Source organism: Guillardia theta, assembly GCF_000315625.1.
Source record: "Guillardia theta CCMP2712 unplaced genomic scaffold GUITHscaffold_21, whole genome shotgun sequence".
Classification (NCBI taxonomy): domain Eukaryota; class Cryptophyceae; order Pyrenomonadales; family Geminigeraceae; genus Guillardia; species Guillardia theta.
The window spans coordinates 698,465-711,595 of record NW_005434653.1 but is presented as its reverse complement, the minus strand read 5'-3'; the positions used below and the strand labels follow the sequence as shown (position 1 = coordinate 711,595).

The window sequence follows — 13,131 nt, the reverse complement described above, 5'->3', positions numbered from 1 at the left end:
GGCATGGGAGGAGGAGAGGTAACGTGGGAGAACGACACAAGGAGGTATAGCAGGATATATGGAAAGTGGGGAGGGCAGGGGAGGAGGTATAGTATGAGTGGGGTTGGAGGTTTGCGAGGAGGAGACAAGGAGGAGGGAGAGGAGAAGAGGGTGAAGGAGCTGACTGGTGCAGGGGGAGACATCGGTATACAGCAGCGAGACCATACGTGGAGCAGGAGGGGAGGTGAGTTTGACATCCTGCTGGACAAGGTGCTGACCTCGTCCTCAGGTGCGGCATATCGTAGAACGTCGGATCCCAAGCACTTCAGCTGGGAATGTCGGGCTGAAAGTCCGAGCTCCCTTTGCCGGTTCGTCTCTACCATCATTCCTTCTCCTCCTCCTCCTCCTCCTTTTCTGCTGCTGCTGCTGCTCCTCCTCCTCCTCCTCCTCCTGACAACCTGATCAGGCTCAGACGCTCGAGACGGTCTCAGCTGGGGAGCACGAGGAGCTCTCGCGCCTCCAGCAGAGGAGCACGACGACACGGTTTCTCAGCTCGCCTTCCTCAGGTGAGATCATCGACTATGAGAGCCCAGCTGACGCCCATCAGGTCCCGGCATGGCAGTCGCATCCTCTCTTCAGGTAAGTCGATGATGGGGAGGAGGGGGGGGAAGCGAGTGAAGGAGCGGCAGGTTGGGACGGGAGTGTCAAGGTCTGGGCATGAGTAGATAAACCTTTAATAGACCTACAAAATACACGACCTTCACCACCTCCCCCGCCCTTCCAGCCGCGGTAGATATCTGTCAGCGACGTCCGCCTGGAGCACAGCTGGAGGAGGTCGACGGTCTCGCCTCAGTATGCTGGCGACGAGAGGAGGAAGCGACGAAGACCTGGGCCTCTCCTCCCTGCCCTCCCGTCAGTATCCCCCAACTAGCAGCAGCAGCACCACCAGGAACTTCCCATCCTCCTTTTCCACTCACTTCCCCTCCCCATCTTCTTCCTCCTCCTTCTCCACTACCATCTCCTCCTCTCCATCCCCCTCCCTCGTTCCTCCCCTACTCCAGCTACTCCCGCTTCCTACCCTCTCGTGTCTCTGTTCTCCCGCTGCACATCCCATGCTGTCGGCTTCGCTCGCGACTCCAAGGAAGCGATCTTGCCGCTGATCCTGCAGCACATCAGCCTCGAGGATCAGGAAGAAAACGCGGGGAGGGAGAGAAAGTCTCAATCCTCACCGAGACTTTACTTCCGAGATCAGCGAAGTTTCATTCTCCGACACTGAGCGAAATGCTGCAACAAAGTCAAATCTCAGCTTCCATCCACCACCTTCCTGTCCCCGTCCTCGTCCCCGTCCCCGTCCTCGTCCCCGTCCTCGTCCTCGTCCCCGTCCTCGTCCCCGTCCTCGTCCCCGTCCTCGTCCCCGTCCTCGTCCCCGTCCTCGTCGTCTCCCTTCCTTCTTCTCTCCAGCTTCTCCTCTTCCCCTCGTGCTGTATTCTCGCTCTACTTCCTCCCAACCGCTCCTTCCATCATCTTCACCTTCCAGTCTCTGGATAATTTCCTCTTGTTGCCTGCGCGAGCGTCATCTACAGCGTCTCCCGCCGCTCCTCACCGGATCTTGACGTCCCTCCCCTCAAGCTCCTTCCTCACCACCAGCAGCAGCCCCTGCGAACTTCCTCGACCCTCCCCCAGCCCCTGCGCTTTTGCTCAGCTCCTCCCCCCAACTAGCTGCGAGCTTACCAGCAGCTTTCTCAGCTTCTGCGAAAAATCTGACCACCTTGCCTGCTCTTCCCTGAGCTCCTGCAGCTCCGCACTCCCTCCTCCTCCTGCCCCCCCCCGATCTTCTTCCCAAGCCTTCTCTTTCTTCTCAAACCCCTGCTCGATCTTCGTCCCCTTCGCTTCCCTCGTTTCCTCGCGCTCCTCCTTCTCCTTCCCTGAATCCTCCGCAGCGGGAGTGGCTGGCGAGCTCTGCTGGGCGACACTGCTGTGTTGTGACTCTTTTTCAGGTTCAAAGTCCAGCTGGTAGCTCAGTTGGGGGCTCGAGATGGAGCGGCAGAGCTGGGAGGGAGGGTCACAAACCTCAGATGCCTCGAGAGCCGAACCTGAGAAACTCGCAGAGGACGAAAGGCAGCGGAAGTCTGCTGGGAGAATCAAGCTGGGAGAGAAGATGCGAGGGAAGAGGAGGAGGAGGAATGGAAGGAGGAGGAGGAGGAGGAGGAGGAGGAGGAGGAGGAGGAGGAGGACGGGGACGGGGACGGGGACGAGGACGAGGACGAGGGCAACACACCGTGGTTGAAGGAAGCGTGACAATCATCGCTACTCTGCTCGCTGCGGATGGTCGCGAGGGGTCCTGCTTGACTTCCTTGGACTTGACCTGCTGGTCGGCAGGGCGAGAGGAGAGAAGAGACTCTGCTAAGATCTGCTTCCTGTCAGATTCCGAGGGAGAGGGGAAAGGGACCTTGGTAAGAGCATGCGAGCGGAAGGGAACATGCGTGTTAGACGTCTTGTTGGCAAGAGCATCCAGTACCTGTGCTCAACTTGAGGACAACCGGGATGGGGAAGGAGCAGGAACAGGAGCAGGAGCAGGAGCAGGAACATACCTCCTCTAAGCACGTGATAGATTTCTGTGCTGACTTGATCAATTTCTTGTCCGCAGAAGTTTCCTGTCCTCCTCCGACATCACAACCGACAAGGTCGGCGAGCAAGAGCGAGCCTGCCAGCAAGTCGGAGAGGCGGTTAGAATACAGCAGAAGCAGGGAGACGGGGTGGACAAGAAGCATGAAAAGCAGAGGGGCAGGGAGCAGGGAGCAGGGAGCAGGGAGCAGGGAGCAGGGAGCAGGGAGCAAAGGCAGGAGCAGGGGCAGGAGCAGGGGAAGGAGGCTTTACCTTTGGTGACTTTGCGGGAGATCTTGTCCTGGGATGAGATGGTGACGCGGACAAAGACAGAGGAGAAGCTGCTGCTGCCCCCCCTGTCGCCCTTGTCACGCAAGGCCCCCAGAGCCAAACTGAGCACGGCAACAGCCTTGGAGGCGCTGTCGACCGCATGCTCGGAGAGGCCGTCGAGGAGGCTGCCGGAGCGAGGAACGGGAGGGTCCTGAGGAGGAGGAGGAGGGAGGAGATCGACTACCTTGTCCTCCCGGAGCTCGAAGGCGCTGAGGAGCATCTTGGACTTCAGGAGGGACGCGCGTTCCTTCATGTCTTTCATCGCCTCCTCCATGTACCTCACCGCCACTCCTCGAGCCCTCGAGTCCAGCCGCAGCGTGCCGAACAACGTGTGCGTCTTGCCGCTCTGCCGGAGGCCGTAGGCGAGGAGGGAGACGCTGGTGCCGTCAATGACGGAGGAAAGAAGGTCACGCAGGCTGTCGTAGACCTCCTCCTGCGTCGCCTTGGGGCCGTGAGCGACGTCGAAGAAGAAATTCTTCTGCCCGCGCTTGTCCCACGTGCTCACCAGGCTGCTGCTCTTGACATGCACGAGTACCTTTGCGTCCTCCTTCAAGTCTCCCTCCTCTCCCCTAGGGGGAGCACAGCGCAAGAGCACGCGGAAGTTCCCTTGGCTGTCCTGCAGCTTCGAGTTGAGGCGACGTCGGGTGAGGTCAGTCTGGTGGTACTTGAGGAGGAGGTGGCGGACAGCTGAGACGAGGCCCGCACGCGACATGTTGGAGAGAGAGGAGAGCTGTAATGTCGATGAGGAGGAGGAGGAGGAGGAGGAGGAGGAGGAGGAGGGAGAAGTGAGGAAGTCGACGAAGAGGGAGAAATCGTTGAACAACCTCTTGAAGTCCTGCTGCACCTGCTTCATCCCTTCCTCCAGGGCCCACTTTGTCTCCGCCATCTCCTTCCTCGCTTTCAGCATGTTTGACCTGAACTCTCCGATCGCCTTCCACAGGGAGGAGGAGGAGGACTTCTGGTACTGCACCAGCAGGCTGCGGTGTTTCTCCCCAAGGCTCTTGAGCTCCAGCTGCCCCGTCCGCGTCCTCTCGTTGGCCTCCTGCAGCTCAGACTGGAGGACATCAATGACTGAGGAGAGTTCAGCAGACTTCTGCTTTAGCACCCTCCTCTCCTCCTCCATCTCCTTCATCGCATCTTCCAGCTCGCCCCGAGCACGCTCCCTCTCCTTCTCCACTGCCTCCTTCAGCTCCACCCCGAAGTCAGACAGCATCTTCGCCTTCTCCTTCGTCAGCTGGTCCAGCTGACTCTCGTACTCCTCCTGCATGCTCTCGAGCTCAGATCTGGAGGGTCCCAGCTGCGACACCGGTTGCGACGCCAACTGAGCCTCCAGCTGCCTGATCTTGGCGTTCTGCTGGGCCTCTCGCTGCATGTTGAGCTGCGATACGTCATCCAACTTGGCGATCAGCTCACTCTGTTTCCCCGCCGAAGACTCCAGCTGACCCTTCAGCTGCTCCATCTTCTTGTCAAAGAGCGCGAGGAGCTCCGAGAGGAAGCGGAGGATGCTCTGCTTCGGCTCGAGCCCGCCATGCTCCAGCGCCTTCCCGTGCAGCTCCGCCAGCTCCTTCTTGGTGATGGAGGAGGCGAAGAGAGACTCAACGTCCGCACTGCTGAGCTCCAACTCCTCCTGCTCTCTGCTTCCCTCTTGCGCGTTGATCGCTTTCCGCACCTTCAGCTCCATCTCCTTCAGCTCCTCTGCCTGTGACCTCACGACCCCGGCCAGGTTGTCATGCTTCTTCTTCTCAGCTCCGAGCGCGGACAGCAGCTCGTCGCACCTTGACTGGAGGGAGGAGAGGTCGGACGTCAGTCTCTTGTTCTCCCTTAGCAGGTCCTCCACATCTGCAGACTCTAACCGAGCCTTGAGCTCCTCGACCTCTTCCTGCAACCTGCTCTTCATGTTCTTCTTGTCGCCTCTGAACTTCGAGTTGGCTTGCAAGAAGTAGTCGTCCTCTGACGGCCTCAGCACCGAAGTTCGCCTCCACAGAACCTCCAGGCTCTCCTCCAAGATCTTCACTCGGTCTACATCCCCAAACTTCCTCCTGACCTCTTGTAACTTCTCCAGAGCTTCCTTCCCCTCGTCCGATGTCAGGTATCCTGGCTTTTGTGCGGCCGCGAGAGCCTCGTTGAGCACGTCGAAGTCTAAGGAGGACAACATCTCCACGTTCCTCGCCAGCAGCCCTTCTCTCTCCTTCTTCTCCATGAACTGAGCGATGGATGCGTCGTCGGGGTTATCCCCCAGCGACTTCAGTCCGGGCTCCCCCTTCCATGCTCGAGGTCCGAGGCCTGGCAGCCCGACCTTGCTACGGAGGTAGTCCCCGAGCTCCCAGTAGTTGTAGTCGTGCGCCACATCATAGGCTGTCTTGCCCGCGAAGTTCACAGCCCGCGGGTCTGCTCTCAGTCGGAGCAGCTCCTTGACGGTGCCTTTATGCCCTTGGGAGGCGGCATGGTGTAGGAGCGAGTCGCCCTTAGCATCCATGTCGTCCACTGTTGCCTCGCCTGCCATGATCGCCTCCCTCACTCGCTCTGTTCGCCCCACCCTCGCTGCCTTCACTGCCGCCGCCATCCCCGCCATCCCCCCCCGGCCCAACAGACCAAAAATTGACAAATTTTCAACAAACGTGTGAGGAAAGTAGGAAGTTATCAGGAAGGTGTCCTACCCGGCCTGCACGCGCAGGGCCGCGGGCCCAGGACCGGGGGCAAGGCTAGTTCCAAACATTCAGTATGACATAACTTAGAAAGTATGGCTTCAAGGAGAACTTGAAAGTGGGAGCCTGAGGATAGAAATGCGTGATATTCTACGATTTAACTTGAAGATTCATTTGTTGAACATGTATCAAGGTTCTTCTATCCTGGGTTTTTTGCTTTGTACACTATTCACATCGTTCCAAGTAACATCTTCGTCTGGCAACCGCCGCCTTCCCGTGACTGGTAGCGGCTCTTCCATCGACCCCTGGCACAAAGATAATGAGATAGAGCTGAGCATAAGAGCAAGTCACCAAGTATCCAGCAGAGAAGCGATCGTCCATGCACCAGCCCTGATTGCCCAACGTCTGAGCTTGTGACGTGGCAGTAATCAGGTTCAGCCCCTGCCAGGGAGAGTGACAAACAGATCGCGTGACGTGGGCTCACCATGGACGACATGGCAGGGACGAAGGGCATCCGGGGCATGTTGGCTGCCCTCATAGCGTCCATGAGGTTACCGACAGGGGTACCTCGCTGAGGGAGAGGATGGAGGAGGGACTGCATCGCCTGCATGCCAGGGTTCGGGTCCATCGAGAGTTGCGGGTATTGCAACCCAAGGCCTCCATACTGGACATGCTCGTCAGCACGGGAGGGCGACGAACATTCATCCCCGCTACCATGTTTGCATATGGCTGTTGCAAGTTGGGTAGGAAGTTGCTGTCCCAGCTGTCGCCCTGCATGCCCGTCACACACCAAGGGAGTGGAGGAGATGCTAGCTCCTCACCTGCACGGACAACGACGGGACACCCATCGGTAACGACCTTCCCTGGATGACATTCCTCAACGCCAGCTGTATTGCCAAGTTGTCTGTTGAGCTTGAGAACGTCTGTTGCTGCAAAAAGGATTGCAGCGGCTGCTGAAATTCAAAACCTTCAGAGATGGTTACAGGATGTGAAACGGCCACCTGTACTTGATGAGGAGAAATCCTGCTCGAGGGCTCTTGAACACGAATATCTTGATGCTCCGCGAACGATAGAAACGGATGACTTGACTTTCCAACTGCACGAACGGATGCGTCATACCAAAACAGCAGCAAGACAGAACGTACTCGTGTGCAAGGATTCCTCAGCCAAGCTGACCTTGTGCACCTCATGGGATGACTTTGAGTTTCCTTTGGCTCGAGCAAACAGAGGATCCATTTCCTTCTTGGGCCGAAACACAATCTTATCGTAATGGTTGCAGAGAATATCTGAAACTTTGTTCATCACTTCATTTGCAAGCTCCATGGTTGTTGCAGCTGTAATTGTACACTTTCCAGAAGAAAATATGTTTACAAAGACGTCTGAGTCTGCATTTCTCAGACAAGCACGCTTCAAGTACAAGCCAAGCTGCTTGAACTTGGCCTCATGACTGCCCGGTTCATCGTTGAACTTGACCCTCTCGATGATATCTGAAAACATTCCTGTCTTCAAGAGCGCAAAAAGACTATTCATGTCGATGATGCTCCCAAATTGCCCTCCGAACCCACTATTGAATGACCCTAGGATGCATTCCTTTACCACCCTTACACTAGTTGGTGCCAGTCGCGCCAACTCAAGAGCAACTGAACGCTCACAGTTGGACACAAGCTGTCATTAAAATGACTATGAGGACTAGAGTGCAACCATCATTTTACCAAGAGCGGCGGGTCTTTGTTTGACATCATGGCAATGGCCTCTGCCACATCCTTAAAGCAAAGCAGTAAAACAAAAATCAAGTCAAAGCGAGCACTCATACCAAAACAGCTGCCACAGACATAGCCCGAGTCTTACATCCAGCCGTTTGCAGCCTCCCAGTCTTGAAAAACTTCACGCTAAGACAATCGTGTCAGAGGGCATTCGATGGTAACAAGCAAACCTGATGTTTTCTGCTCCCTCTTGACGCATTCGCAGTTGCACTTGATGCTGGAACCTGTTGCCAGCCCCTCCAGCCTCCCTCTGCTGTAATTATGATTGCTGCATCACAGCATGCAGGAGGAGCTTCTACCTTGTCTGCCGCTGATTTTTTTGTTGGAAGTACGCCTCGTTCAAGAGCGCCGTACTTGAGTCCTATGATGGATGACGACGCTGGGCTCCCAACAGGACAGTTTCTTGCAAACACTTCCAGGTTTACAATGACAGAGTTCATATACTCTACACATTGAGATGTCAGTTTCGCAGTAAAGAAAGCTTAATACCTTCTGGGAAAAGCTCAAAAATACAAACTGAGCTTCCCTGCCGAAATACTCTGGGATCTGTGACCGAACTGTCTTGACTGTCTGTCGAATTGGACGAAGGAGTCCCCAAGATGCCTGTCTGAATGGGATTCCTCGTTCTGACGACATTGTTATTGCCGATGTCCCTGTTATCAGGACACCACATTGCTCAGGTAGGAACAATTCAGGATTTCATGGTGCATTTCTTGCTATGACAGATTCGTTCTTCATGCCTGGCACATACTCCAAACATGGAGCTGGCAATCCACTCAGGCTTCATGGCCTCATCATGATGCCAGCAGAACGCCACGGGCAAAGGGGATCATGTGCTTTGTTGTGTTCGCCGGAGTTGAAGTCTCAGGAGTCGGCAATCCCGTCTCGGATTCATTCACACCTGTATTTTCAGGTTCAGTGATTGAACTTCTGCATGAGCGCTCGGCAGGCGAGCACATTGCTGACGAAAGAAGGGGCGCAGTGAAGACACGAGAGGTCGGGTCGGAGGGAGGAGGGTGGAGGGGAGGTCAGGATCAACAAGTATCGTAGAGCGAAGGGATACTTCAGTGACACTTGAGGCAGATTAGATTGCATCAAGACTTCATGAGAGGGATGTTCAGAGGAACAACATTGAGGGGCGAACAGCAGTACGACCAGAAGTGAGTTCGCCGAGTGGGTCCCTCATACCTGGACTGCCCTGCTGCCCTGCCCTGCCCTGCCCTGCCCTGCCCTGCTGCCCTGCCCTTCGATTTGTAGAGACATATTTCAAGAATAGTTTCCTTTTCTTCACTGAAGACACCTTTTCTTCCTCAATCTGTCCTACGCTATTCGTTTTTGCTGTCAGCTGCATTTACAGCTGTTCGCTGCAAATTACAGGGGAGCCCCTCGACACCTTCTGCTCATATCCAAATGGCTTGTACAGCCCTTCATGAAATCTTCCACCCTCCTCTCTGCACTTGCATCTTCTCGTTGCTCTCGCTGTTGATCTCCTTTTCTTCCTCATTTCCATAGCCTCCCGTCGCCCTTCCTCCCTCCACACCCCTGCATCGCCGCCGGTGTGAGCGTGATCAACGGTGTGATGGGAAGGGGGTGGGGTAGAATTGCATGGGGGGTGGTAGATATAATTTTAGAAGACCTTGTGGGTAGGGTGGTGATCTTAATAAGAGAAGTGCTCTGAGGGTGGGGTAGAAACATATTGTTGAACCGGGGAGTAACCAGAGGTAGGGGTACAGTATAAAGGAGCCAGCGCTGACATGGCTGTGAACTTAGGGGGGTAGGGGTAAAAATGGAAAAAAGGAATCAGAGGGGGTAGGGTGTGTACTTGAAAAGAAGGAAATTGTAAGGGGGTCCTTGAGCTCCTACAAGACTCCGAAAATTCTTTTTTTGCTAGACCCCTACATCTAGGTTGAATCCCCTTCGTGAGAGGGGTGGGGGTGGAAAGGCCAGCAGATGGCTGGGTGGGGTAGTGTTCATTTTGAGGCTCAATAGACCACAGAGCAAGGGTCATTCTCCCTAGGAGAGGGGGGGTCATGTCAAAGAGGGGGTTGTAACGGTGATGTTGGGTAGGGGTGGAGAGCTGGAAAAGGGCCACAAGCCGTTCGAATCGATCGTTATTGATGTAACGCAAAAAACACCCACCCCTTATATTTACTACTGCCTACACCATGAACCCTGCAACATGGTCACTGACGTTCTGTACCCCCCTTAACCCCTGAGTCATGTCTCATGTATCAAAGGGGGTGGGGGTTACTGCGTTTGGCCTTTATCGACAGTACCCCCAATTATCCATACTGATAAACCGGTAGTGATGTGTTGTGCCTGATGTCCCTACCCTACGTTGCCTTTTAAATCCTTTTACGGACTTGAAGCATGAAAGACAACGTTTCGATAACAACACGCGGATTTGAATATGAAAAGACTTTTTTTGGATATTGTCTACTCTGAAGAATGTTTTTTTTTCGGAATAGCGCCGTGAGCTGAATAAAAAGTACTTTTTGAGTGAGACATGAGGAAAAACAAAAAGAGGAAAGGAGCAAAAAAGACAAGACAAAGCCTGCAGGGAGCACCGCATGGACGGTGACTGCAGTTGGCAGAAATTCAGCAGCTTGTCCGATCATGAGCATAAAAGAGAAGAATTCATCTCTGTATGCACACATACACGATCGCTTCGTATGAGACTTGACAAGCCTGCAGGCTTAGAAAGCAACCTATGACTGCGAAATGTTGTTGATCTACACACCTTCAGCGAGCAAGGAAACATAGGCCTGAGATAAGATGGCTATACCCTTAGAGGTATGAGGAGCTATGTACAATAAAAAATCAAGTGAACGTTGTTGCTTCTCCATCTAGGAAACAGGACAAGGTATTCTAGAAACATGGGACTACTTTGAGGTAGTGAATGTTGAAGAGGCTGGTGTGTTCTGGACCTGTTGGTTGTCTGGTTGCTGGTTCAGGCAGCCTTGAACTATAGTGGCAAGAGGTGTTATCATGAATTCAAATGAAAGAACCATGTTTCAAAGAGCAACAGCAGATATTACTGCACAAGGAGAAGACTGGTGACACCCTCATCAAGTAAGCGCAGCATCAAGCACTCTGAAAAATAGAATCTTGGTGAGTATGATTGGGCAGGAAGAGCAGCATTCGTGTTCTGAAGCATCTACAAGAAGAGCATAGTGTCATCGTTCCCTCGCATCCCCTTCCATGGTGACCGCAGTGCCTGGCGACTGTACCATGCCCATCATCCTTTCGGGCTGTCAGGCTCCACCGTCAGGCGCATCTATAGAGCAGTTGCGCCTGGAGTGACGCAACCTGCTGAGCCAGGTCTTGCAATGTTTGAACCCCCATAGCCTGTGTGAAGGCGCGGTCTAATGATTGCACCACCGTCTGTGTGAAGACAACGCGGTCTTGTCCCAAATCATCGGCGCCCCTCACGGATTGCCAATCATTATCTGAAAGACGTTCAGAGATCTGCTTGGAAGCAGCCAGTCGAGCATTGTACGACACACAGTAATCCAGAAGCAAAAACTAAAGCAAATTGGAGAGGGGAACAGAAGGAAACTTCACAAATGTACTACACCAACACTTAACACACTAACACTTAACGCTACCAAATCGTATCACACCCCGAAGCTTTACGGGTTGCAGACGTCTACAGCGCATGCTCAAGGCGCCTCCACTGGATCATACACAAAGGTGAAGTGTAGAGACATGAAATTTATTTGATAACAGTAGAGATATGAAGTTTATTTGATAACAGTAGAGATATGAAGTTTATTTGATAACAGTAGAGATATGAAGTTTATTTGATAACAGTAGAGATATGAAGTTTATTTGATAACACCAACACACTATCGATTCGTGACACACACAGCAAGGGAAAGGACAGACCACCTTAGCAGTTGTTGACGATCCTTCAATAGTCGAGGGGAATCCCCAGGGATGGTGAGGCTCCTCGCGCACGAGCGAGCATCCCTCGTGCGTCCGCTTAGGTCTGCTGCCTGCTCCTCCTCGAGGTTCACCCGATCGTCGCAAGGACAGATAAGGTGATTCAGATTCGCCCTCACCAACTCGATCTAGTGATCGTCGACAACTGAACTTATCAGTTCCAACTGTATGAGAATGCCATGACGTCCGAGTGTGTTGCATCTCACGTAACTAAACGTCCACAGCCTTCGGTACACCAAGTTGAGCCTCGGAGAGCCTTACTGAGCCTCGGAAGTCAGTAGTAGACCGTCCGCCAGTGAGTCAGACTGTACTATGTAGCTCCTGAGGTGCTGCCGGTCATAATTCACGCCGGGTCGGTGCATCATGTTGCGGCCACGGAGCCACGGAGCCGCTGCAGCGCCGCCCAATGATGCGGCCTCTACGACAAGTGATCACACACTAGGCTTAAAGGTGTTGTTGCATCCGAGCGACTCTTCGGCCCACGGTCAGGCTGATTCTCGGGCCCGTCCCACTACCACACTGGGAAGCGATCACCCGTACTCGACAGACTCGGGCCGTGCCGCGTGCTCTGTCGCCCACCATGGGTTGGGACGAGACCAAGCCCTTCAGTGGCCCGGGGAGGCTCGAGCTTGCCTACCGACCGGGCCCGGGGGCCCGGGATCCGATGATCACACTGACTCAGGCCCGCGGCTTCAAGCTTGGCCTATGTCACTATTCGGTGGCAGGGCCTGAATCATTGAATAGGCACTGGGCAGGCTTGCGGCACTCAGTGACTGATGGGCCGGGCCCGGTCACTGGGCCCGGCACATTTGTACCCGTGCAGCTGGCTTGCAGGTTTTATCTGGGCTTTTATATTCCCCAAGTGATAGGGGATGAGGGAGCAGATGGGGGCGGCAACCATGCAGGAGATGCAGGATGGGAGCTCATGGGGAGGGGGTGAGGAAGAGCAGGCAGAGAGGAAGAGCAGGCAGAGAGGAAGCGGCATGCAAGAACAGCACAAAGAGAGCGTAAGCGACGAGCGCGAGCTCAAGCCGCATGAAGCGCATGCGAATGCTTGCAATGAGTGTAGTCAACGACGGCCAAGGAGCGAGGCTTGGGTGAAGGAGGGGACGGAGATCGTGAGGCTCGGAGCTCCGGTCATCGGATCTCTTGCCCTTCAGATGGGCCTCAGCTTGACCATCTTCTTAGCGGCAGGGGGGGAGGGAGCGGCAGGGCTGGCGGGGGTTGGACTGGGGGTAATGTACGTCAATGTTACAGGGGCCTCGCTGCTTGTGGGACTGTCCTCCGCGTTGGAGACACTCGCTGCTCATTTCCATGGAGCCCAGCAGCCTCGTCAAGTCTCTCTCGCCCTTCAGCGAGCCATGGTCGTCCTTGGTGCTGCCTCCATCCCTATCGCCTTCTTTTGGTGGTTCGCTCCCAATATTCTCCACCTTTTGGGAGTGGAGTGGGAGGTGGCGCGTCTGGCAGGAAGCTTCTGCCGCTTCATGCTCGCTGGGCTGCCTGCCATGGGCGTCCTTGAAGCGCTTCGGAAGTACCTCCAAGCGCAGGGGATCATGCAGCCCTTCGTGTGGGCCTCCCTCGCCGCTAATGTCCTTCACTTGGTGGGGTGCTGGCTGCTGGTGACTGAGGACGTGCTGGGGCTGGGAGTGGCGTCAGCAGCGCTGTCTCTCTCCCTCGCCTACTACGTCTCCCTCCTCATCGTCCTCGCTGCTTGCAAGGTGTACGGCCTTCACAAACCGACGTGGCACGGGTGGGATCGTGAGTGCCTCCTACACCTCGACGAATTTCTCAAGCTTGCGCTGCCAGGAGGTACAGGCATCTGACTCCTTCACCACCCTCCCTCCTTCACCACCCCTCCCTCCCTC

General features: G+C 54.9%; 3 protein-coding genes across 3 annotated transcripts in view; 2 read left to right on the top strand and 1 right to left on the bottom strand.

Moving 5' to 3' along the window:
• Positions 1-700, top strand: part of GUITHDRAFT_136711 (hypothetical protein) — a gene marked incomplete at both ends in the record, with an annotated part of 2,590 nt that extends 1,890 nt beyond the window's left edge. The window contains 5 exon segments of the mRNA XM_005835537.1: positions 51-249; positions 269-347; positions 446-545; positions 587-618; positions 669-700. Of these exon segments, the coding sequence (XP_005835594.1) occupies positions 51-249; positions 269-347; positions 446-545; positions 587-618; positions 669-700 (442 nt within the window).
• A 79-nt stretch (positions 701-779) lies between these two features.
• Positions 780-7,994, bottom strand: GUITHDRAFT_136710 (hypothetical protein; the record flags this gene model as incomplete). Its single annotated transcript, XM_005835536.1, has 22 exons — positions 780-881; positions 1,058-1,141; positions 1,300-1,460; positions 1,510-1,541; positions 1,583-1,665; positions 1,711-2,028; positions 2,073-2,108; positions 2,258-2,344; positions 2,429-2,497; positions 2,571-2,683; positions 2,857-5,566; positions 5,792-5,863; positions 5,910-5,999; positions 6,043-6,329; positions 6,380-6,462; positions 6,560-6,654; positions 6,735-7,223; positions 7,271-7,321; positions 7,372-7,447; positions 7,492-7,574; positions 7,621-7,766; positions 7,811-7,994. The coding sequence occupies 22 exons, from the start codon at positions 7,992-7,994 to the stop codon at positions 780-782; spliced, it is 5,451 nt and encodes a 1,816-aa protein (XP_005835593.1).
• Positions 7,995-12,426: 4,432 nt separating this feature from the next.
• Positions 12,427-13,089, top strand: GUITHDRAFT_68629 (hypothetical protein; the record flags this gene model as incomplete). The annotated part of the gene is made up of 1 exon (XM_005835535.1): positions 12,427-13,089. One exon carries the CDS (start codon positions 12,427-12,429, stop codon positions 13,087-13,089), a length of 663 nt encoding a protein of 220 aa, XP_005835592.1.
• Positions 13,090-13,131: the final 42 nt, after the last annotated feature.